This window comes from Eutrigla gurnardus (assembly GCF_963514095.1).
Source record: "Eutrigla gurnardus genome assembly, chromosome: 14".
Taxonomy (NCBI): Eukaryota; Metazoa; Chordata; class Actinopteri; order Perciformes; family Triglidae; genus Eutrigla; species Eutrigla gurnardus.
In genome coordinates, this window is record NC_139937.1 from 10,521,749 (window position 1) to 10,546,609 (window position 24,861).

The following is a 24,861-nucleotide window of genomic DNA, read 5'->3' on the forward strand; positions in this document are numbered from 1 at the left end:
TTGTCTCATAGGCATCTGCTGCAGGAGAGCTGCTGCCAGTTGAGCATGTTTGTGATTTAGAAGCAGCAGGGCTCCATGTCACTGACCAAGGTAGTCCTCACACATCATTAGGATCATATCAAATTTAGTTGCTCTTCTCAGTATGGTTTGAGAATTGCTTCATAAAATAATTGATTTCAATAAACAGCCATGCATAGCTGTGTATCTGCAGTGACACAGATGGAAAGGTAAAACTCACGAGGCACCAGAGCTGCATGATAATGCAACATAATCACAGGATAATAACGCTGCCAGGAAGCATTTATTACTATACATGAAGCACTGAGTCAATAAATGCATTTAAATGTGTACTAATATGTTCCAAAATCAAATTACAAAACACACGATTCCGGCATTGAAAGCTCACAGATGTAAGAGCGACAATGATGAATTTAAAGTGGTGTTAAATATAAAACTGGATGGAGCTTTCCAATGCGTTCAATGTAATGCTAAATCAAGCTATATTTTCTATGGATATCTAATGTCTTCTGCAGCATGCACAGAAATGACACAATGCTGCAGAGCCATGGTCCATGTCTGGATAGTGACTCAGCTTTGGGCTGCCATCTGCTAAACAAGGTACTATTGTGCAGATAGCTGATTGCTAGCTGCTGTTATTGTGCAACAGAGGCATCTTAACAGCCACAGAGGAACCAACCGCTTCTACACTGACGCTTTTCTGCTTTAGATGAGCTGCTGTGTTGATGTACAAGGTGTGAGTCACAAAGCCTGACCATCTGATTATCCCAACATACCAGAACAGAAGTATATTATTACCTGCACAGATGTGTGAAATCAAACATCCTGTACTTTGCATTTGCACACACCAAAACACTCAGAGGAGATGTGGGCTAAAAGTAGCAAAACATTTCTATCCAAACAAATACTGATTGGAACATTAGATTGAATTGTTTCTGGCTAATAGTGCAATAATGTGCCTCATCTTAATGTATTCAATTATATCGCCACAGGGATCCCCCATCTGCTCTTCTGTAACGTAACTGATTCTCTTTATGACATTCAGTTGTGCAGACTTTTCTTTCACCTTGTATTCCTAGGTCTCACTAAATATATATAATTTGTTGGTATACATCATCAGATATGATTAATGACGGGTTTCTTTTGATGTATTTCTCTTGGCCCAGTGTAACTCGAAACATGCTGCAATCAAACGTGATGCCGAGCTGAAAGAAAGGGAATGACATTTGTCAAATTTGGCCTGGAGTCACAGTATTTAATGTAACAGTAAGGAGGAGCCCTGACTACAAGCATGCCGGGATCCATCAGATACAGTACTGTGGAGGATTAAGAGACGTTGAATTGATCAGCATGCTGTTAAATCATACAAACGGACATTTGGCAGTGGATAACAGACCCCTCCGGTGCAGTGAAGTTTATCAAAAAATCGCTTATTTCCTCTCACTCCATGCAGAAAAACATCTACACATCTGGATATTTTATGGGTTTTTTTTCCTGATTAGGTCCACACAACATCGAGAGTGGATGTAGTCTTGGTGTAATGTCCAAACGGCTTTCCTTTTGGTGTGTCACTAGATAATTTATGCCATGCAGGCACTGCTCCAGCTTTGATACACTGCACAGCTTTTTACTTTTTCCCCCCAGTTTGGGTTGTGTATGTGTGTGCGCACACAATCTCTCCTGTAGCTGTTGCTGCAGCTGAGTTGGCAGCTCTCATGCACCATGGGATCATCCTAGATAGATGCTGTTATTTATGCAGCATGTCTAAACCGATCATCCTGACACAGATTTATGTAAACACAGCAGTCTCTTGGCATAGGATGAGGTTCTCAAACACACAAGAAGGAAGCTAAAGGTATTATTTAGTTTGGCTCTCTCTCTCAGCGGGCGCAGTGCATACACCCAACACGCAAAATATGTTTTGGGAAGCCTGAAAAGGGGTTGCCAGCAGTCAAGAGAGGAAGAGGGATGACAAGGTATGTCTTTCACAGTAAAGTGTAGATTTTAATTCTAGTATCTGATTTGTTTGAAAGACAAGCAGACACAACAAAACAACAAAAGGATGATAGCAAAGAAATATAAATGGGCAGACAAAGAAATACACAGACAGGCCATTTATATCAAACATTTTATTGATTTATTTTTTTTTGGTTTAGTTTAGTTTTTCTAAAAATGTTCTTTTTACAAAATTGTGATCCCCCCTTCTATCTTTCCATTTTTAATCTCTATAAAATTAGGTCTGCAGTTAGGGAAGAGAGGGAAGGAAGCAGGGAGAGATTCAGTCGGAGCACAATCCTGTCTGATAAACACCGCTGTATGATTGAATTGCGTGTGCTACATGCATTACTATACTTGTGGCAACCAGGAAATATAGTAATACAAGGCAGTATGTGTAAAAAAGGAAAAAGCCCCTACAACAGAAAAGGCAGGAATGTCAGTGTCAGATGTGTGGTGATAAGTCTTAGAAGCATTCCAGTGTTAAACAATATTATTTAGGGAGCCATTATGTGTCACTGGATATTGATAAAGAAAACAATGAAATAAAAACAGGGACCAGTTTCTTGCACGAGGCAGATGGGGGAGTAAACAAACAACAAATAAGTGTATTTCTTCTGAAGGCACATCAATATACTACCCCCTGCCCTCCGAAACAACACCATAAGGAAGGAGAAGAGAAAAAGATACAGAAAATGCCATCCTAAATATTGCACCAAGTTCATTTCTGAAATGTGATTCCGTTCACGACCATATTCAGTTGTCTCGATAGCACTGTGTTTAGTAATACTAGGATTGTTTATTTGCTGTCGAGCTGATTCTCAGGAGTGAAAAACACACACGCACCATTTCCTTCCCTTTCGCCTCGCTTTCTCACAGATTTTACTTTCATATATATATATATAGTCAGGAAATGTTTTAATGAACCAAATAAACATGGGAATGCGTGACATTCCTTGTATTAGTTGAGAAAATATAAAAGCAAACTCATATATGTCCTATTGGCACATATTGTGGTGAAGGGTACGGAGCCATGTAGCTTACCAAAATGATCATTTATCTCCCTCAAAAATGAAGCTGAAGCTACAAACTGTGGTGAGAGGGCAGCTGCGCTGATAACCGTTGAGAAATGTTGCTGGCTTTACAGGGATAATTCATGCACCTGTGATTAAAAAACACACAGGAGCACATTCTATATTCATTCATTCTCATGTTCAGATAACCCGATATGACATATGAAGGCAGAAACAAAGTGAAGCATGATTGTTAATGGAACCAGTCAATTAGCCTAGTGATCCATCTGTATTAAAAAAAAAAAAATCAAGACATTTAGGAGACACTGAAATATGCGACATACTTTAACATCCTGGTTTCACATTTTACCTCTTGAATGTGGCCCAATAGCACATCGTCAAACTAAATCTCTGTGAAATGAAAGGATGTGTCAATCTGTGGTCATCAGAGATACAAACATTCTGCAAATATACTGGAAAGACTTCTAATTACATGCATTATGTTGAAATATCAAATATGAGAAAATTTACTTAATAGAGCACATCTCCAAATTTCATCCTTATGCCTTTTAGTGCCTGGTGAATTCTTGTCAATCTGGTCGTAGTTGCTCATAACAAGCGGGGATAATACAGTGGATTTTAAGTATGAGGCCAACTCTGACGTTGAAGCCATCAAGCATCGTCCGATGCTCCGAGATAAAAGTGTGCTAGCCCATGTCAAGTACTTGTCATCCCAGGCTACTGCCAAACTTTGACAAAATGAAATTAGGTCTATGGCATTAATTAAACTGATCTATTCCGTAGTGTTCACAGTGGTCCACGTTTCAAACAGACCATCGGTTGGCTCGATTAGCAAGCTCAGCCTCCTTTTAACCAAGGCAACACTTGTGATCTTCTGTTGTTCTTCAGGTCAGCATGTATTCAGGTACCAACTCTCACATACGACTTTACGAAGGGAAAACGAGAGATGAAGATGTCTTGCTCAAATGAAAAATAGAGAATTCCATTGAATTTTGTTTCTACTCACAATTAGTTGAAATCAAGCTAGTTGTATGACACCGTTTTTCAGTGAAAAAAGAAAAATTCAGAATGGCACATAATGATAACTTCTTTGTCAATAAATCTTCAGCAAGGAAGAAATGTGAATGCTGACCCGAAGAATGTACTGCAACATCCATAATTCCACCAATTACAAAGCAAATCATGAAAAAAAAAAAAAAAAAAAAAAAAAAAACACAAAGCAGCAAGATAAATGTGCTCATTCGGCACCATGTCTTTTTCTCAGACTCCCAGATCACAACAATAGATAAACTTGAGGCACTGTGAATATCAGATCAACGATCGTAACTCAGTTCTGTGGTCGACGGGTTGTCATTACTCTCTTCACCCACCCCGTTATTGGTTTTAATTAAGACAATACAGAGAGAGTAGTGCTGGCCATTCATTTGCCGTATAAAAAAAATAGCTAAACACAATCCAAAATAGTGTTATCCTCTTCATAGTCGTAATTATCAATAATGGTCTGTCATCAAATACGTTCAGGAACCTGTGTATACAGCGCAGAACAGACACTCTTTTTCAGTGGGTTGGCGTTGGGAGCGGTTTGCCACTGTTGGGACACAGAAGCAGCAAGCTATGATTTCCAACTCCATGACTTTGACCACTTCAGTTAAAAGTCTAGAAGTTATAAACTCCTCAGGTGTCCTCCAGTTGGTGGTACTTGTAGTGTATACAGTGTGACCTGTGTGCTCTGCTATCCCCCAATACACACAAGAGAAAGGATAGAAAGGACATAAGGGAAGAGACCAACACATGGGGTGTCCTCCACATCTGTTCCACTTTCTCGACCTCCTCTGCCTCTGGTTCTCTGTGTTTCTCAATGTGACCGCCCCCTCGCTCTGCCTTTGTTGTGTCCAGAGAGCGGGGGGCTTTGGAGGGTTATAGCCTCTCGATGTCCCTGTACTTCTTCCGCAGTATGGACACCTGGTCTTTGAAGAGGACTGGGTCTAGCCTCATCTGAGAATGGACCAGGGGCATGGTGCCAAACCAGCTGGCAAACTTGTTCATGCAGGTCTGACGCTGGGCAAAATGATCCGGGTCAGCCCAGCGAGATGCCCGGGAGCTCTGGGTGTGGAATGGTGATGAAGGTGGGGGAGCAGTAGATGCAGGCAGTGCAAGGAAGAGAGAGAACGACAAAATTAATAATGTATCTGAAAATATTCTGACCTCTCTAGAGTCTGCTGTAATTATTCATGAGGGATTTTTTTTATACTGCAAAAAAGGCATTTCAATTCAACCAAACGACTGATGATCCGTCTTAACAGCTGACCGTACGAGAGCCTCAATGGTGTGATGTTTCTAAAGGCAATCTACCTCTACATATAATCAGGAAAAGCATGGTTCTCTGTCCGTTCACTACTGAACATCAATGTGAAAAAAATCATTATGTGTGGGATTTTACAGTTCAAAGGCAGGTGTAGGCAAGTTTAAGAGAAGTTACTGGCATTTGTGAAAAAAACAATTGCCGAGTTAAGTGTTTTCTCAGTAAAGAATTTCCTTCATGTTTTTGAATAGCTGCTTCTTCTAATCCCTGTGTTTAATTAGCACCGACTGTCTGTATCCTTCAGGTGTTTCACTCAACACATCAAGTCAATGTACTTGCAGTAATTTCCCCACAATCAATGAAAGAACGGCAATCAAAATGTACCTTCTACTAGGAGAGACATTCTACATTGTTTCTGCATAGGCACTACAGCTACTTTTAATATCAAAATCTTTGCTAAAACTGATTATTCATACAAGGTGATTGCACAGATGAAAACTAATAAAAGCAATGTAACCATTGGTTGCCCCCCCAAGAGCCATGAAAGAAATCAATTTGATTCTATTTGAAGTGGTGCCTATTCTACCTTCAGACATAACAGAGGAATTCGTTTTACAAGATAAATATTCTTCCTCACCTGTCCCATCATGGTCTCCTTGTATTGTTTCTTCTGGGTGACCTTGATGGGTGGTAGTTTAGATACAGAGGACACCAGAAAATTCATCAGAATGTCCTCGCAGTTTGACATCTGGTCAACCATGGTCTTCAGACTGGCTGGAAGGTAGGTGGTGTACAAATAGTGGTAGTACCTATAGGAGAACATAAGAGAGAGCGGGTTGTGTTAGTTCTGTGGAGAGGAGTGAAATACAATAAAGAAGCAGAGCCGTGTGTGTCAGTACTTGTGATAGATGGCGGCCCCAGTCAGCACCATCGAGTAGTCGTTGGTCCATTTGGAAGTATAGCCCCAGCGCTCCTTGTTGGTGTCCCAGAAGTGGCTGCGGGCTGGGTACCCAACAATGCGGTCTGGAAAACTCTGCCACACCGTGAAGGCGAAGTCCACCTGGACCAAAACCGGAAAGACGACATGAGGCCAGGAAAGCAGGAACACATCCAGTGTATCGAAATGGCACATTATTGTGATCACACAGTGATGAACAAGAAATTCTGCAGCATGTAATCTTGATTAAACACGACTGCAAACGTGAATGTTCTGGTAGTCTGACCTCTGTGGTGGAAAGCACGGTGTCCTCATCGAGACTCAGTACAGCATCAGTGGGGATGGTGTCGTAGGGCAGGAAACGGCTACTTATCACCTGGCATGAACAAAACAGCAAAATGTGATTGCCATGCAGCTCAACAACAGTAATCAGTGTAAAATCGGGGCCCATATGAGTACAAGCGGAGTACATCCGCCTGACAAACAGTGCTTCCAGTGTTGTAGTGTCTGTTTGTGCTGCGTCAAAAAGCAGAGTAAGTCGCATACAAACTGACATAACACTGGGTTCCACTGGATGTGAAGCGCTACTATTTTTTCTTCCAGAGAACAGTGCCCACTTCGAGTTCTGCTCTCTTTCTTTTTAAAGGTTTCTAATCACATTACTTCCAAATTTAAGGCAAAACATTAAATCGTGTTAAAAGTAAATCAGAATGCCACAGTGCCAGAACTCCTTGAAGTTCCAAGGGACCTGAAGCTTGGAGATTGATGTCCTGTGAGTTTTGCTTTGATGCCATGATTTGAAAAGTCCAAAACTCAATAACCGTTACTGCCAAAGAAAATTAAACTAATAGTTGTTCTGACCGCTCAGTTACATATTCTGTAAGCAGCTGAGTACGCCTTGCACCACTTAGCAGGAAACTTTGTCGCGTCTGCTGTTTTGCGTTAAATTCAACTGAAGGCTTCTAGTGCTGAATGCAAGAAGGCTGCAATAACATTGCTTAATGAGGGAATTGTACGGCTATGTTTTTTTTACCTTGCTTTCGCCTTCTATAACAATGACAGGGACTGAAGTGACAGGCCAGCGGTGCTTGGCAGGAAGAGGCTTGTCACAGTTCCACAGGACTATCACCTGCACAAAGGGAAAATAGGTTAAGCAAAACCAGGACACAACATGCACCATGTATTTACACCTAGAAACATGTTTGACAATCCATGTCTGCCTTATGAATACAGATTCAAAGTCCACAAAATGGCCTTGTTTCAATTCAAAGCCCTGTTTTTATATACTCCTTTTTATATAGAAGATGACAACATCCTCATTCTACTGGAGAACTATTTTCAGAACTGTCACACCACCTACAGCACCCTGACAGCGACAAACTGAATCACTGTAAACGCTGGAACAAAATGTGACACCTTCATGCTAGGCATGCAGTTTTAAAACCAGAAAAACAGAATATACATTTTTATTGAGTTTACAAAATGCCAGCATAATGGGTAACCACCTATTGTAACCACCACTGTCACTATCTTAAACAATAATACCTTATTAATGCATATTTTATTTATGCATTAGTTTAGGCACCCCATGCTAAAGTTGACTAAAAAGAGGAATAAAAAAATCATCTTTTGTGAATTGATCTTAATGCCTTAATTAAACAAATGAGGAAAAATCCTGCCTTTTAGGACACCAATTTTCTTTGTGAATGAATAATGTATCGTAAAGAAATAAATGTTCTTCATTAAAATACAGGGTGCATAAGTATGGGCACCCCTATGTTAAACTCCCATAGAGGCAGGCAGATTTTTATTTTTGGAGGCCAGTTATGACATGGATCCAGGATACTATGCATTCTGATAAAGTCACCTAGGCCTTGGAGTTAAAATAAAATCCAAATCCTCACATACCCTCCACATACCTAGAGACTGGCATAGTGCTTTTCATATAGCCTATAGCACGAGCACAGCACGAAAGGCCTTCTCCCGACTGAAAAACACTTCTTTCAGGGTCTTCTGCCGTTTCAGCTCCTCAGCGAGCTCCATCCTCTTGCTGGGCTCGCCAGCGCTTATTTTGCTGCTGCCGATGCTTCAAGTGCATTTTTGTTAAACTAGATTGAGAGTCAATTTTATTTATTGTTTTTGGTTGTTTTATTGATCTATTTTGGATATTTTAAATGTTTTCCAGTTCTCATGTTAAATATTCTTTAGAAATAAACGTTTTGATCTTTGAAAGGGTGTACTCACATAATATCAGCTGAAAATGGTCTCAAAGCGGCAATATTATCGCTTATCGCAATCATTTCTGGGACAATTAATCGCCCAGCAAAATTTGTTATCGTGACAGGCCTACCTGTGTTCCTGATCGGATAAATTAGCTCCGTTATTGTTTTGTGGAGCATCCACGCACCTCACATAAGCATAGTTGAATCCACTGCAGATCAGGACAATCTGATCGCAACGGAATGAGGTGAGTATTGTGTTGTAATGTGTTGTTGTTCTGAATTACCTGAGCACAGTACTGGGATTTGGCCACAGATACGAGCAGCTTCATGACTGGTTGGGACTGGGAGACCAGTGGGCTGACCACATGAACGATCGCTGTGAACTTGGTGTATGGTTTCACGCCTGGAAAGAAAGAGGACAGGTAGGATTTCAACTTCTTACTACTTTACTGACCTGAAAAAGTAGAATTTCATCGACACCTCTTTGACAACTTTAAGTATCTCCTAGTTTGTGCTTGTTTACTTCAAGCCTTGTTTACTGAACTGAACAGGTCTAATTAGGCTTGAAAAGGTGCCAGTTACACGAATCCCAATGGCAACAACAAGGTATATATCTGGCCAATTAACCAAGAATAAACACAACATGGCAACATGGCAGGTTTAATTGGCAAGCTTCTCTGTGACAAATCATGAATTAATAAAGATACACTGCATAACTTGTCGCAATGTCACCAATTCTCGTTCCGACTTTACGAGTATTGAACAGCTGCAATGCACCAGCTGGTCCTGTGTTGTGTTGTAAATGAAAATCATTCTATCAAACCTTGGGGAGTGCCATTAATGTGGTTCTTTGCATGTAGCATATGCATGACTAATTTACTGACCCAGCTTAGCATAGTAGAAGGGGAAGTCTCCCAGGTATGTAGAGTACTGAGGCAGGGTGAAAAGGCCTCCAGGCAGACTGTTCCACATGAGGTTACTCCTTGAGGTGTGTTGCAGGACCCGGTCCTGGATTATCTGTATGAATAGAGGAGCGTGAGACATCCAAATTGAGGTTTTCTGCAAAGTGGTCGGTTGAATGCAATTGACAAATATCAATCAAATGTTCACAATACTTCTTGTTCCTGTAGGACTCGTACAAATAAAAGATCACAAGGACTATATTTGTACAACTAGTGTGAATTGTAGTAAAATGGCTGCAAGAAAATTAACTTTGAGTCAAGATCTTCCATGTCAATCTTATACGAGGAGGATATAGAGAAAGAATACTTAGCATTCTCAGGTGCTATGGGGCAATTACACAGAAATTTAAGCCCTGTAGGATAAGCGTGTAATTAACAGGTTCTGGAGATGCAACTCTACCTCTTCACAGTAAAATATCCAATCCCTTGCTAATTGCAGCTCACTGATGGATTTAATCTGAAGCCAAACCACTGACATCTGACCAGCCTTGTACTACGACATGTGCTGGAACAGGGTTAAGATTCTGAGAGTGTAAACAGAATGAAGATCACCTCCTTCGGGGTGTAACTTTACCCTGCTGACAGAGAAATCCCAGCCATGCCTTCTCGTGCCCTGACTTCCCATCTCTTTGGAGGAGGACTCTGTAATACTATCCGAGGATAGCAACTAATTGGCAGCAATAAGGCTCAGATGTAGCACAACTGAAAATCAGCTATATCTTCCAGTTTGTTATAATAAATAAAAGAAAATAAATATCAGCGGCAAGTAAAATTGTGATACACATTTTTACATTCTTCTGACATAATTTATGACATGACTTGGAATGCAGTGAAAATCTGCCTCAGTCACAGCCAGCCTTACACATCCTGTTTGTCTGCCTTATACTTCTATATTCCGCCCTGCTCTCGTCTTTGCTTGTTTGTAATTCTAGCCCCAGAGCTGTAAGATAGGCTGCTACTCACCAGGAAGAATATAGATAAGCTGAATCTGACAGGAACAAACTACTGACATGATTGGTAGCCAAGCCACAGCACGAAACAGCCTCAAAAACATGACAGCAGTGTTTAAGAATAAATATCATTCCTCTTGGTTTTCAAACTCGTCTAGAACAGTTCCATTGTGGGTAATATATCTGCAAAAACACAGTACTTGTACCATACAAACTCAATACAAAGTCAATAACTGGGTAAACAGAATTTGGATTCACACCATATTTGTATTTGTGTGAATTAGTGTGCAATAAAGCATAGTTGTTTTAATGTGGCTAACAATAGGAACATCACAGTAGAAACAAATGACATTTCCAAATTACTGGATGCAAAAAAAAAGTAACATTTTATACAAGCAGGTTAATTGTGTGCACCGTCACCTGATTTGAAGGATCCACATATGTAACAATTCATGCTCGGATATATATAAACATGCAATTAACCTGTGTGTGCAACTGTATTGTATAGATCAACAAGCGTATGTACCTCCATGGTGGTCAGTACAATCTTCTCAACAGAGTTGAAATAAGCCTCCCATAGAAACTGGGTTTGGTGTCTAAGGGACAGGATCTTATCCTGGTGGATGGAGCGCACTGTTGAGGGGATCTGGGAAACAGAAATACATGTTAGCATATGTTTCATATTTACTTGTGGAATTTAACTGGGTATTACCAAAATGCACTGGCTCTACTGCAGAACAAGTGCAAGATCTACTTCAATAATGGTCTCAGCCGTCATACACAGCCAATCTGTTTTACAGCTTAGAGGAGATTTTGGAGACAGATGTCCAAATTCACTAACCAGGGCGAAACTAGGTAGAGGAATCAAAGAAAATATGACCATTTAGTAATAATTTAGTAATGTTTTGAGAGGCCAACACAGCCACACTACTCTGCTAGCATGTGCTGGGTGATAAAAATGTGACCTGAAATAAGAAGAAAAGAACACCGGCATACTGCCACTGTGTTACTAATTCCAACAGCAGCGCACAGATACTTATTTTTAGCAGCTCTTTAGCTCACTTTATATGACTTTTAGGTTGCTAGTACTGTACTATAGTAGCTGGGCTGTACCTACCTGTAATAGCAGCCTTTCATCCCCAATAATGGCTGCCGTATTCCAATCGATGATCTCTGAGAAAGGCAGCTCCCAGCCATTACTTAACATCACTGGCACACAAGCTGCCTGGAAGGGTAATACACACACATCACACACAAAACAGACTTTGTCAGTTAATGAGGTTAATGTCTAAGAAAAGTTGCACTTCGAGATCTGTGATGTTCACGACAGGTATCGTCATGAAGGGTAAAAATATACATCAACATCAAAAACATACATCAACAAGAAATAATGCGTTAATAAATAAATGCCTTAAATCCGCGGTGTGGAGACGTTAATAAAAGCACCATCTGTTTGCCAGTGTTCCATCCCATGTGACGTGAGTCTAAAAATATTTATATACAAAAGAAAAACCCAGACACCACTCCTGTGGTATGTTTCTTTTTCTACAAGCAACAATATGAAGACAGACTAGAGAGACTTCAAGACTGGAAAATATGACGAAATGACTTATGCTTTGCAAACCCATGTCAGTGTCAATGTTCTATTTCCCAAACAATCAAATCAGGTAATTTAACCAAAAGAGGCGACATATCTTTGAAGACATTCCCAAATACAGCTTGATGGTTAACTCTCAAAGCGATCATTATGTTCAGTGGAAAGGAAGGATACCCTTCAAAACATACTAGAACCCGCTGTGTCTAAAAGCTTAATGATATTGCACTGAAATATATATCCATGTTTGTGAATGTCCAAGTGAATCCAACCACCCATTTATGGCTGTATGCAAACATATGTGCGTGATTGTGCTGCAACTTTAATTTCTGTGTGTTTGTTTGTAGGACCTGAATAGTACAGCATTCTGCTTGCCGCTGCGTCCTGCCCTATAATCTGTTAAGCGGGGCACCATTCACTGATTGGCCTCGGTCACTCACTACACATGCACACGCACGTCCGGGCACAAGCGCTCCTACATCAGAATGCTGCAGTGCTCATCTAATCTCCTCGGTGTCATTAGCACGGGCAGCAATCTGCTGAAATGCTGTCATGCTTTCCCGACCTATCAGCTCTCACAAACCAATCAACTAGAGATCCCCGTGGCTCAACGTTCTCCAAGTCATCACATTACCCATACACAGAACATTCATTAATAAAACTCACCGCTATGACATCCGTACATTTTGCAAACACAGAGACTCTCACTGTGACCCGAGCCTGCTGCTCGTCACGACACCTGCACCGCACAACCCGATCCTGCCGGATTGCGTTCAACATCATCTGCCAGATCACTCATCCCCTCCCCACCACCAACCCATCTTTAGTTCAATCATGTGAACATCTCCACGCTTGGTCCGGACCTTTTCCCCAGCCAACCTCTGCATGTAAAGTCTGTCTCATTCATCAGTCCACTGTCTGACCGTCCCTCACTTCTGGCCCCTCAGTGATATCTCCTATTCAATCAATAAAGACTCACTGACCATCTTCAATATTAATCTAAAATTTCATAAATTCTCTCTTCCCTGACTATTTCTCTACGGTTTCCCAAGACGAGGACTTAAGAGTACTTCACACAAACATAACACAGATGAAAATAACGCCATGACTTTGGTTGCTTTTCATTTTCTGATGCCAAAAATATTTTTTTCCCCCCACTGTAGTACTAATTATACTGTAAGTCACTGGATGAGGAAAAACAGCTAAATATCTCAAAGCTTATTGTACACAGAGGCACCTCCAAAACAGTCTCCCATATGTATTGACTAAAATACAGGAATACATTACGTATTATCACTATATTGGCACCTAGACTGTGTAAAGACAAAAATGCTGCCGTTCCACTCTTGGTGTTAACAATCAGTGCATAAACACTGTTTAAATCTGTACCAACGTGTCCTGCAACTTCAGTGATCGGATGTAATATTCAATAAACCAGCAATATTATGTTCAGATACCTGACGATAAATAGTAAATACTCACTTACAGGATCATTAACCTACATTGGTTTGTAGAATTAATATATTTGAAAGGTTCATGTGCCCTTAAATTTGACATAGCTCGTACTTTCATTCCGTTTGTTTGTTTAAACGCAATTGCTTTAAGTGAAACTGCTCATTAAACCCATTCTTTATAACTATGCTCTGAGCCTAAAGCACTGCCACTAAAGGAGCTTAAGTGAATGGAAGACTGTGTGAATGAGAAAATAAGTGAGATGGACTCAATAAAGGACACTTGTTTAAGACAGTACTAGAGTTTAAAAGAGTAAGTGCACTGTTAGAGTAGAGGGGGTGATGAATCGAGGCAGTCGGTGACCAAACTCAAAGAAATGGAAAAAGCAGAACCAAAATTGAAAACATCTAGAGAGAAAATATGGTCGGGCAGTAGTGAAGACACTGAGTCAGAGGCAGCTGTATCAACACTGGCTGTACTTTAACAAAATGACTGGAAGTGGGTGAGAGAGCTACTGGAAGTAACCCAGTGCATCACTTTTTCCATTTTCAACCACTGATTAATGGCTTTATTGTTTGGTCAGCACAGCTTCAGTTCTGATTAACTAAAAGAGGTCTTGAACCAGTTCAACTGTTCAGCTGTTGCACAAAATGTGCTTTATTTATATAAAGACACGTCATCAAAACTGAAGCACTTTGTGGGTCTGCCTTTGATTTGGGGTTTAACAGAGTCCAAATATTGCAGCGATTCCCTTAAAATATTTGTAACAGATTCAGTCACAACTTAGGTTGGATGCAATGGTACAGCATGAACTCTAATTCCAGGGAAGTAGTACCTGCAGTGCATGTACTGTGACTCCAAAATCAGTTTCTATTTTGTGATTTGTAATGTATTAGTTCATACCAAGCAACGGGAAATATCGTCAAATATACATTGTATGTATCTTCTGAGTTGCCTGAGTTTCCGATTTACTCACAACGAAGCCTACCAATAATGAGAAACATCTGCTTTTGTGTCACTGACCTGCAAAGCCTCCAAGAAGCGAAAAGAACCCAGCCGTCGTCCTCGAGGTACCAGGCAGAACGTGGAGTTGTACAGCATCTCTCTGTAGTCATACCTGTAGGGTGAGAGCAAAGGCAGAAGACGTCAGGATCTAAGGATTTGTACTCATGTATACAGTCTAGTAAAAGAAGATCACAAAGAACGTGAGCAGCCTAACACCAGAATATTGTCCTTCCACCAGTGTATTAGTTTATGTTTTCTCATGATAAAATCTTGACTATAGGAACACAGCCAATACCAGGCCCACGTTTCCTGAAACAGTCTTAGAGAAGCAGCTGAGGAGAGAACAGAAGCCTCTTTTTAGCGATGGAATACCTGGAAAGCAGCACAAGTACTTTCAGAAAAGAATCCTACACTTTGATCTCGACTACTCTGTCTTCCCTTCTCCCCCACCCATCTTTAAACCCCTTGCCCTCTCACCTGCACATCTCAACATCTCCCCCTCCATCCAATCTATGTCTCTGTCAGCACTTGCTTGGATTAGGGAGCTGCTTGAAATTCCTTCAGTGTAAATATTATATGTGTGCATGGGAGAGTGTGCGAAAGATGGTTGTCACACATTGAACTGGGTTTCATTAGATAGGACTGAAGTTGTTGCATAATTTATCCTCACTTTATTACTTGTAAACAAGTATTCATGCAAATGTTGTGCATGTCTTTAAAACAATTTGTGACCAAATTTGCACGAGAATGCAAATACGGATGTAGAGGTGAGTGATCATTTATGCACAGCACGTGCAATAGCCTGGGGCTGTTTTCATACTTTCTATGTATGTTTTCAGTTTGGTTTGTATGTCTACGCGATTACAGAAAAAATGGGATTTACATGAAACTTAGAAGGGTAAAAACCCATTCCATTTTTGAGTGTATCTGAATCACTTACGGAACCAGCCTTAGATGTCTGCCCCCTCCGAGTGGCCTTCTAGTTGTATATAGATTTATTATCCCTTAGGCTGTCTCCAAATGTACTGCTTATTGTCAGTGTGGCAGTGGACAGCAATATACAGTTCCCCTACGCCATTATGATATGAAGAATGAATTTGTGCCTTATGTGCATCAATCTAAAACAAATTCTAAGTAAATGTATCCCAACAAAGAATGCAGTGACACTTTCAAATGAAAAATTATTTAGAAAAAAAGTGATGCAACAAGCTCACAACACAACGGGAACACAAAGGGAACAGTTTCCAGGGAACAGAAAAAAAGTTGAGTAGCAAAGGCTGCCGTTAAAAGTTGCACCATTCAGTTGTGAATGTTGATACTGACATTGATACTGCACACGAGTGAGTTATCAGTTTTGGTATGTGCGGTCTACTCGCAGCAGGGTTAATTATAAAGTGTGACAGCAGCAGGAAGGAAGGACCTGCGGTAACTCTCCTTCACACACCGCGGGTGAAGCAGCCTGTCACTGAAGGATCTGTAGATAAAATCTGCATGAAGAATCACAGGGAGAAGTGTAAGATGCACTTTATAAATCCACTCTTGGCACGTTGTAGTTTCACCGTGGCAGACCCACGTCAACAGCATCCCCTTTTTGACTTTTCGACCGCATATTCCCCAACACAAGCGTGTCCCAGCCACGTGAACCAACTTTTACTGCCCCATGGAAACAGTTTCCGTTGCTTTGTGAGCTTCTTGCAGCATTTTTTCTAAATGCTGTGCATTTGTGGTCAAGTTTGTGAAGATGTTTTTTTAAACATGCAGTGTGTTGAGCACTCAGGGCTGCCATATTCAATGGTTACCGGTAAGTCATTTATGGATTAAGGTTGATCATGACCTCAATATTTTAGAGACTGCACACAAGGCTAATTAAATGTATGGCTTGAATATGCAGGTCATCATTTCTGAGCAATCTTAAAAATGACAATATATTCAACCGTTGCTGAAAAGCATGCATGAAGCACAGAGCCCCCTTTATTCACCACATTCTTACAGGTTTCATATTGAAACCTGCTGGTTTTTGTTTTTGATAATAAGTGCTTACTACAGGTCCAGCAAGGATTTTTAAATTTCTTCTATCAACAGGTGGTTCCATCTACAACTCCTTTCATTCAGCAGAGACTACAGGATGCCAAGACAGCTGGAAATCAAGTATAGCTTTTACAAAAACAGTGGGTATGCAAGATTAAACTGAGTGAAATCATGATGACACTTTAAAACACCACTTGTTAAAAAGGTATAATATGCAGTTGCATTGTCGGTTGCGGTTTGTAAAAACAGCATATAGACTTTGCACCTCCTCTCCGGCTCATGAGCGAGAGAGAGGAGGGGCCACAGAGAGAGAAAGGAAAAAAGAGATAGACATAGAAGATAGAGACTGCAGCAGTGGTTGAGCGAGCTAGAAAGTAAATTTAATGAAGGAACGGCTTTAGTGAGAACAAAGCCATGAATCAGAAGACTAAAACGTTACCGTCTGAATGTTTCATGGTGCTTACGTTCTAATGTTCTAATATTCGTATCTAAAGTACCCCCACTATGTTATATTATATAATGCTCTTATTCTTTGCATGGCCTAAAGAGCACATGACGGAATTCACTGCTATAACCATCACAAACAAATCACCAAACACAAAGTCGTGTTCTCTAGTTCTTGTTCCCCTACAGTATATGGAAGTCACAAAAGAGTGCAAAATATCATGATTGTGCAATACCTATCTGGATAATCCCACGTTGGACTACACATGCCATTTACAATTAGCCGCCACTATGGGAAGTTTAGTGAAGATTAAGAGTCATAAAACGCATTAATGATACAGTTAAGCCGCTATAGTAATACACTGTACACAGAAATCCATTATCCACGGACCACTTATGACTAGGCTAAAGTAAAGAACACTAAAGGCTAGGTAGGAACACAGCTGCTAACACAAGCCGTGCATCCATCATGAAACAATGGTCTGATTCCCCAGTCCGACTCCATCACAGATGTGACAGGCTATCATTAAACATGGAAAACAAATAATCCAGCCAGAGGCACATAATAACTGACCGTGTTCTAGGCCTATAAAAAACAAAAGTATAGTCCATATATGGGGTTGGCTGGGTGTAAATCTCCCATCCATCCAATTTCCAGTCAGTGCAAACTCAGAAAAGACCAGATGTTCCTCTCTCTGCATACCTCCATTCTTCTCTTCCCCTCCAGATGGCTGCCTGTGGGGAGGAGCAGTCTCACAGTATGCTACCACATGTCTGTGGAGTGGTTCAGGTGTTCAAAAATGTCATCTTCATAAACCAACTCCGGTCTTGGTTTGCATTTTCTGTTTCATTTTCCCTACATTTTTAAAGTGCACATACATTTACTGTAGGAGTTCAACAGTCTCATTGGAAGAAAAAAAAGGGATAGATGTCAGTGAGGAGGAGTTCGTCATACCCAGCAATGTCAGCAATTAACTCTCCATGACGTGAAGAAAATCCCCTATCTTCCAACATGCAGATGGCTGCTGGTGAGCAGAGAAGCCTCACAGTAGCAGATTTGTCATCACGGAATAATCACATTATTGAGCTTGAAGTCACCGTTTTTGCCACCACCCTATGATATAGTCTAAAATACTAGAATAAATGCTGCAATACAACGAATGACAAGACTTATACGTTTTTAAATCACCGACAATTACTATAGCATCATCATTGCCCTTGAAAAATATGGTATTTACTGCATATTATCATGAATCGAATTTCAACATTTAACTTGAAACAATGCCATTTGAAATCAATGGCACAGGAATTCCCGAAGCATATCATCATCCTCCTGCCCTTCAAATAAATTGAGATCTTGTTAATAGTCAAGCCAGACAACACAATTTATTCTACCGAGCTGTGCAAAAAACTTCAACAAGAGAATTCATGTTGCAGACACATTCACTGAGGCGTTGACCTCAATGAACTGGTCAATGTGAACACTGTTGACATTTCCTGACCATGCAGTTGCTCTTGGTTGGAAACAACCATTTTAGATACGACAGTCCTTTTATATAACCATTTTATAGAGGTGTAACGATTCATTGGATGCATCGATGAATCGTTTGTCAGTCCTATAGATTCAACTTAATCGATCTGCTAAAATAAATAAATAGAATGAATCATGTTGGCTTCACCAATAATCAATCTAAATGCATTTAATCGTATGAATTGTGATTCTTAATTATGATTAATGTTTTAATACGTTTAAGACACTGTTAAATAAGTAATAATGTGGTCTGTTTATTTTTTAGCCTTTCAGAAGAATACAGATAGTCTCACTCGCATTATTGCATGTTTATTTCATGGATATAAGATTTTTGGTTAAAAGTTACTGAATCGTGGTTTACAGAATTGAACAGTTACAAAAAAATTGTCCTTGAATCAAACCGGCAACTACTGTATCATTAATTGAATTGAATCGCTGTGAAGCCAAAGATTCACACCCCTACCATTTTATGTGATAAGTGTATGTGTTTATGAATGAGAGGGAGGCAGAAATAAACAGGGTCAAGTAGAGTTGGAAAAGATCATTTGTATATCAATTACTCAGCTCGTGTTAATTTGAAAAAAAGTGTTTCCTCACATAATTCCACAGTGAACATGAAATGGATGAAAATTTTGTAAATCCATGATCATCTGATGTAAATGGAGGCCGGTTTAAAATTATTATTATTATTTATCCAGTCTGATGCTCACTACTTCCCACATTCAACCATTTCAAAACACTTCACACCTCCACTACCCATCTCATGCACGGACTGAGATAAGTCTATTTTTGCAGCATCGTATTGTCCGTTGACCTTGGAGGCAAGCAAGAAAAACTCGGTTTTATACAAGATATCATGGTCACATGTGGTGCATCATTTAAAAAAAGTTGTTGTATACAAGACTTGGCACATTTATATCGCCTCTAAAGGCTCTCTCATTAACAGCAGTGGTAACAGCACAAACTATGGCAAAATTGCTGACAAGCTAATTGTGTTTACCTAAGCAGGAAAAGGAAGGTGGGTCCTACTCTTCTGTGATGACAGTTTTAACTGCTGTATGAGCGCAATGCAAAAACCAGTTTGATTTTATGCAAACCGGTTGAACCGGCATTTGTCACTACATTGCTGGAAAATTAGTAAGTAGCCTAGACCTGTTTCGACAGCGTCATGGCAGTAAATCCAAGCTGTGTTTCATTAGTTATTAGCAATATGACAACATAATTAATGTATCATTATGTTAATGTACTATTAAAAACACCTGTGCAGAGACAAACAACCCTGAAGCAGCAAAGAGGAGTGCCTCACAACGTCCCCTAGCTGTTGTAAAATCACTGTAAATCACAGTCTCCTGTGGCTTATTGCTAAATGATGGTGTGGTCTGGTCTTTGGCTAATATCCAACCGGCTTTAACAGCTGTTGAGAGCTTAATTTACAGTGTTATGAAGTGATTCTCATTTACCAGTAGTGGGTATATCTGACAAAGATAAGACCCCAAAATGTTTTGCAGCTATGCAACCAATTCTAATTTAGATGCGAAAAAAAAAATCTACAGAGTGAAAAATATCTATAGTGTACTAGTGCAGGCATCATCACGTTATCACTACAACAATAATGAAATGATCTATTCTAGTAAATGTATGAATTTTCTTAATCTGTGATTGGAAAAAAGAGAAAGGACCTGACAGTATGATGGTAAACCACCACCTTTTTATGCTGTGGATGATCTACTGTTCTGCTATCTTTAAATAACCCTATTAATTCATGGATATAATTAAATGTCATTTATGAATATTGTAGGACAGGAACACAGTATGATTCACAGAAAGAGGATAGCAGGATAACAGGAAGTGAGCTGGGTAAAAAAAAAAAGGAGAAGATCAACCAGTCTCCTAGCAACAAGAATGGATGGTGTGAAAAAGGAAATACATGCTCACTATGTCAAGTGCCTGAGGAGACTCAGAAGAACAGCCAAAGTGTTTGTCTCCCATAATCTGTGTGGACCACACGCATTTACGATAACAAGTGATAGAATGGGCTGCAATCAGGGGAGGAATTGCTTCAGCTATGAAAAGTCACAGTGCTCATGTACAGTAGGTTCTCCAAAACGGTCCTCTGTGATTGGACAGGCAATTTTTTTCTTAAATTCTACCAATTATTTGTTCATTCATCCACTTTATACCATGTCAGAAACCTGTTTTTTGATTTTCATGAATCCAGAGGATATAGTGCATCTCTTTCTCTCTCTACGTAGCATTTTAAAAATGATACAGGCCTAGTTAGGCGGTACAGGATAAAAGATGGTGGTATTTTTGATGCCTCACAGAGGGACTGCTCCATTCGTGGGGTAAGATAACATCAGGCTTGCATTGTAAAACAAATTGTGACAAATAAATACATGGATATAATTGTATTTAAAAAAAATGGTATCCAACACCAGAATTTGCTAATTTGTCATTGATACCCGATCCAACTATTTGAGTGATATCAGTATCGTATTAGTGCACCCCAACTTAGTTACTGAAATTCAATATAAAAATACATCATATAGTAAGCTGGACTAATTAATGCTAAGCCCTGCTGACAATCATCATAAAAAGATTAACCTCTTGGAAAGCTCTGCCATAGTCTAATTTATTGCATGTGCCTTTATTTGTACCATGATGGACAAAAAGTCCACAGAGGGGCCAAGTAATTTAGTAGAGTTAGACACGATGCTTTGAAGTGGTCACTTTAATAATCCAAAATAACCAGAAAAGACAAAATATAAAGCCTGGATTCTTTCAAATCTATTGCCTCCAGTTCATTTTGCAGCCTTCACTCATCTTGGTCACAGGGAGAATCCTCAGCAACCGGGAATTCCCAACAGATTAACTTCAGAGGGGAAAATGATGGCAACTAGTACTATCTCGCTTTCTCACCCTTCTCCCATCCTGTATCGACTTCATATCTCATTTTCTGCTTCCTCTTTTCTGTCACAGTTGAGCCGAGTTGATGGGCACTTTGCTGTTGCCGGGACTATGAGTTCAAGCCAGAGGAATTTCAGCCTGAAAGGCACCAAGTGAAAGTGACTGTCATCGGATGAGAAAAGAAAAGATGAAAAAAAAAAGAAGAAGAAGAAGAAAAAAAACAGTTGACAATTGCATGCAGTATCCAAGCCCCACACAGGCAGGGCCACCCATGGCAAGAATGTCACAGAGACGCAAACACGCACATAATGCCTCAGTTTGATCTCGACATGCATCAGAGCTACTTCAATAGCTTAAGACACTGCCAGACCCTCTTAGACGCAGCTGCTATATTTCCCCTGACAAGACTGCACACCAAGGAGGTAGACATGTACAACACATTATGACAGGCCCAAGGAGGGCAGCATGCTTTACTTATGCACAGAGAAAAACAAAAAGTAACAAATGCACTCCCTTTCTGGAGACTTGCATCAGACCTGCGTATTAAAGAATTACCGCACAAACACTGTGGCATACGACTGGTTTGATCTCCATGAGACGATCAGCCTCAGCTGCTCGTAATGTGATCTTAATGAACAGCCCTCATTCTCATGTTCCACTGGGTTAATTAGCCATCAAGATGAATATTAGAAAGCAGACTGGCCTCTGGTATAGAAGGTATCAGACCTCTGTGGAAAGAGATCCCTGAGGATTGTGGAAACATTAACGTCAGCACAGCAGCGGTTTAATTGCGGTTGTAAGAATCTGGTACACCAATCAAAAGCACGATCCCCCTGGAGAATGATAGATTTATCTATCCTTTTTCTCTGTGATAACTATTCCAACGATGCAGTGTAGTTGAGGACACACAATTTAGTGGACAGTATAAGAGTGCAACACTAACTTGCCTCAAGGTATGCAGCTTAAAATACTCCACTGGCCTCAGGATGGGAGCATTACAGATAGACTGCAACACAATTATGAATGAAAAATATCTTGTACTTAATGGCATAGTTAATCTCGACTGTTTTACTTGCAACCATGACAGATGACTTTTTCCATGTGATGGTGCTAGCTAATGTTGCCTCGAGCAGAAATGGGGACATAACACTGGGACAAGAAAGTGGATCGCAGCAGATCTTCAGGGCAAATAAACATTTAATGGGGGAAAAAAAGAAAGAAAAACAACTACACATTGTTACACAAGCATTGCTGTGGCATGACACCTGGAGGCTGAATGTTCATAATTAAATCATTCACCTTTCATTTGTTTTTTCCCCCCCAAATGTAATTGGACTTTGCCACAGTAAGTCATTTCCGAGGTTTCTGGTGTGTAATATCCAGGACCTATTTTATAGTCTTTATTTCCATTTGAAAGGAAAGCTAAGTCTCAACATGCTACTTAGGAATTTCCTCTCATCACAGTGAAGCTTGAACCCCCGTAGACTACATCATGATTATGAAGTGTATGAGGTCTGAATAAACAAGAGGCATGAGAAAAATCAGTTAGTTGAAGGCAGGGGTAATTGCTTAAGCTCTCTGAGCCCTATTGGTAACAATGAGTGGCAGTAAGTGGACTAAATTACACCTAAAATCACCTTAGTTGTTTGTTTTCACTACATACAGCAGACGAAAGTGCATTGTTGTTACACTTTGTAAGAAAAGGACACTTTTCCAATGGTGTAAGAACAAACATTGTTTCTTAATGGGGTCTAAGGAGCACGAGCTGCTCCGTCCGAGCATACAGGATGTTAATACCAATATGACTTTTTGAAAAACAAATCCTTTAATTATTTCCTCAAGGTACCTTTGGCTCAGTCATCTTCCTCTGGTTAATGGGTTCAAAGACGGCTTCATAAAACATTTACAGACACAGAGGGGGGTCTCAAGCTCTACCATAGTTCTACATGACCCCAGGTTAATTCACCTAATTACTATGCTTTGCTTCTTCTATCACACTTCTTTTTCTCATTCCCCTTCTGTCTCCATCCATCTTAAGCTAAGTCTCACCAGGAGGACCAAAAGGCAAAACCCTTTCATCTCTACAAATATCCCTCTTCAAAATAGTCATACACACCCTTGAGTTAGTTCTAATAAGTGCAACACATACTGACCCAAAACACGCAGATTTATCAACATCCCAGAAATAGACTGTTTGTGTCATAAAAAAAGTGCTGCTGAAATTAACCGAACCCTTTAGGAGTTTGCAGGACACCGCCCACATCTCCAATCAGCCATCCATCAGCTCGCTGAGAAGGATGCTTTGAAGTGCTCTCCGGATACCAAAAACCAGAACAAGGGCGAGTCGGAGATAATGAAATGACTGTTAATGGAACCGCCATCAGCACTGGAATGTCAAGGCTGACTTGTAAAGTCAGGCAACATAAAGATTTGAGATGAGACAACTCGGGTCAAATTATTTGGCAGCCGTGGCCAGGGAGGGACTTGCCCTCTTTTGCCAATATGCAAATTAAGTTTTTATTCTATAACTATCTGGTATTTCCAAACCGTAAATAAGGCCTGAGGAATATGGTGTAGTCCTTAATGCTTTTGTAGCATGCCCTAAGGGGGAAATAGAATAGTCTAAACTACTATTTAATCAGCTATATCTCACATTTGTTTATCATTCTGGATGCAAGGAGGTGGTCACCAACTTTTGGGGGCCTTAGGCAAACAAACATACAGATCCCTTGGTCCTATCTGTCCTATCTCTGGTAAATGATTGCATGAATGAAGATACATTACACAAGTCCGTAAGTGGGTCTCATCCAGAACTAAGGTGAAAGTTGAGCAGATTCATCCGAGCGGTCCCTGAACGTGAGAGATAGAGATAGAGCCTAGCTGGTGCTGCTGTTGCAGTGGCTGTTCTGCACGAGAGATAACTCCAGGTCAGGAATGTCTCTGATCCTGGGCCAAGCGGGGACGGATGGAGGAAGAGATAGAAGGATGTGAGAAGGCAGATGGGGATGAAGAGGGGAGAGGGATTGAATAACACAGAGTGGGAGGGTGAAGTGGAGGGAAACAAGAAAGGAGTGATGAATGGATGAGAACTGAGTAAAAAAAAAGAGGGTGGGATGTATAGGGAGACAGTATTATAACTGGCAAAGGTTGAAGATTAGAGAACAGAATACAGATGGAAATATAACCAGCAAAATGAGGAACAAAAGCGAGTTCAAACACCAATTATTTATTTTGAACCTAAGTGAAGACCGATGTCAGCTTACTGAGAGCCTCCGCCCTTGAATGGCAAAGCCCCTGTGACAATAGCCATGAGACGGAGAAAGGGCCTTTGTAATGTCTTCTCAGTACAGAATATGGGATGTCATCAACTGAATTTGCTATCAATGCATCAAATGAACTGATCAAATCCATCATGCAGAGAGATGGATTTACCTAGCGTCTGCCTGGACTGAAGTCTGTTTTGAAGCATTTTTGTGTTTG

At 40.3% G+C, this 24,861-nt stretch overlaps 1 protein-coding gene across 1 annotated transcript in view; it reads right to left on the reverse strand.

Annotated features, from left to right (window-relative positions):
• Nucleotides 1-2,145: 2,145 nt before the first annotated feature.
• Nucleotides 2,146-24,861, reverse strand: part of LOC311024642 (exostosin-1a-like) — a 36,401-nt gene continuing 13,685 nt past the window's right edge. Inside the window, exons 2-11 of the mRNA XM_084027141.1 lie at nt 14,490-14,583; nt 11,538-11,645; nt 10,947-11,066; nt 9,393-9,525; nt 8,793-8,911; nt 7,320-7,415; nt 6,573-6,662; nt 6,249-6,409; nt 5,987-6,158; nt 2,146-5,150 (exon numbers count right to left, since the gene is read on the reverse strand). Coding sequence (XP_083883267.1) covers nt 4,965-5,150; nt 5,987-6,158; nt 6,249-6,409; nt 6,573-6,662; nt 7,320-7,415; nt 8,793-8,911; nt 9,393-9,525; nt 10,947-11,066; nt 11,538-11,645; nt 14,490-14,583 — 1,279 coding nt within the window. The 3' untranslated portion in view covers nt 2,146-4,964. The remainder of the gene's footprint in view (nt 5,151-5,986; nt 6,159-6,248; nt 6,410-6,572; nt 6,663-7,319; nt 7,416-8,792; nt 8,912-9,392; nt 9,526-10,946; nt 11,067-11,537; nt 11,646-14,489; nt 14,584-24,861) is intronic.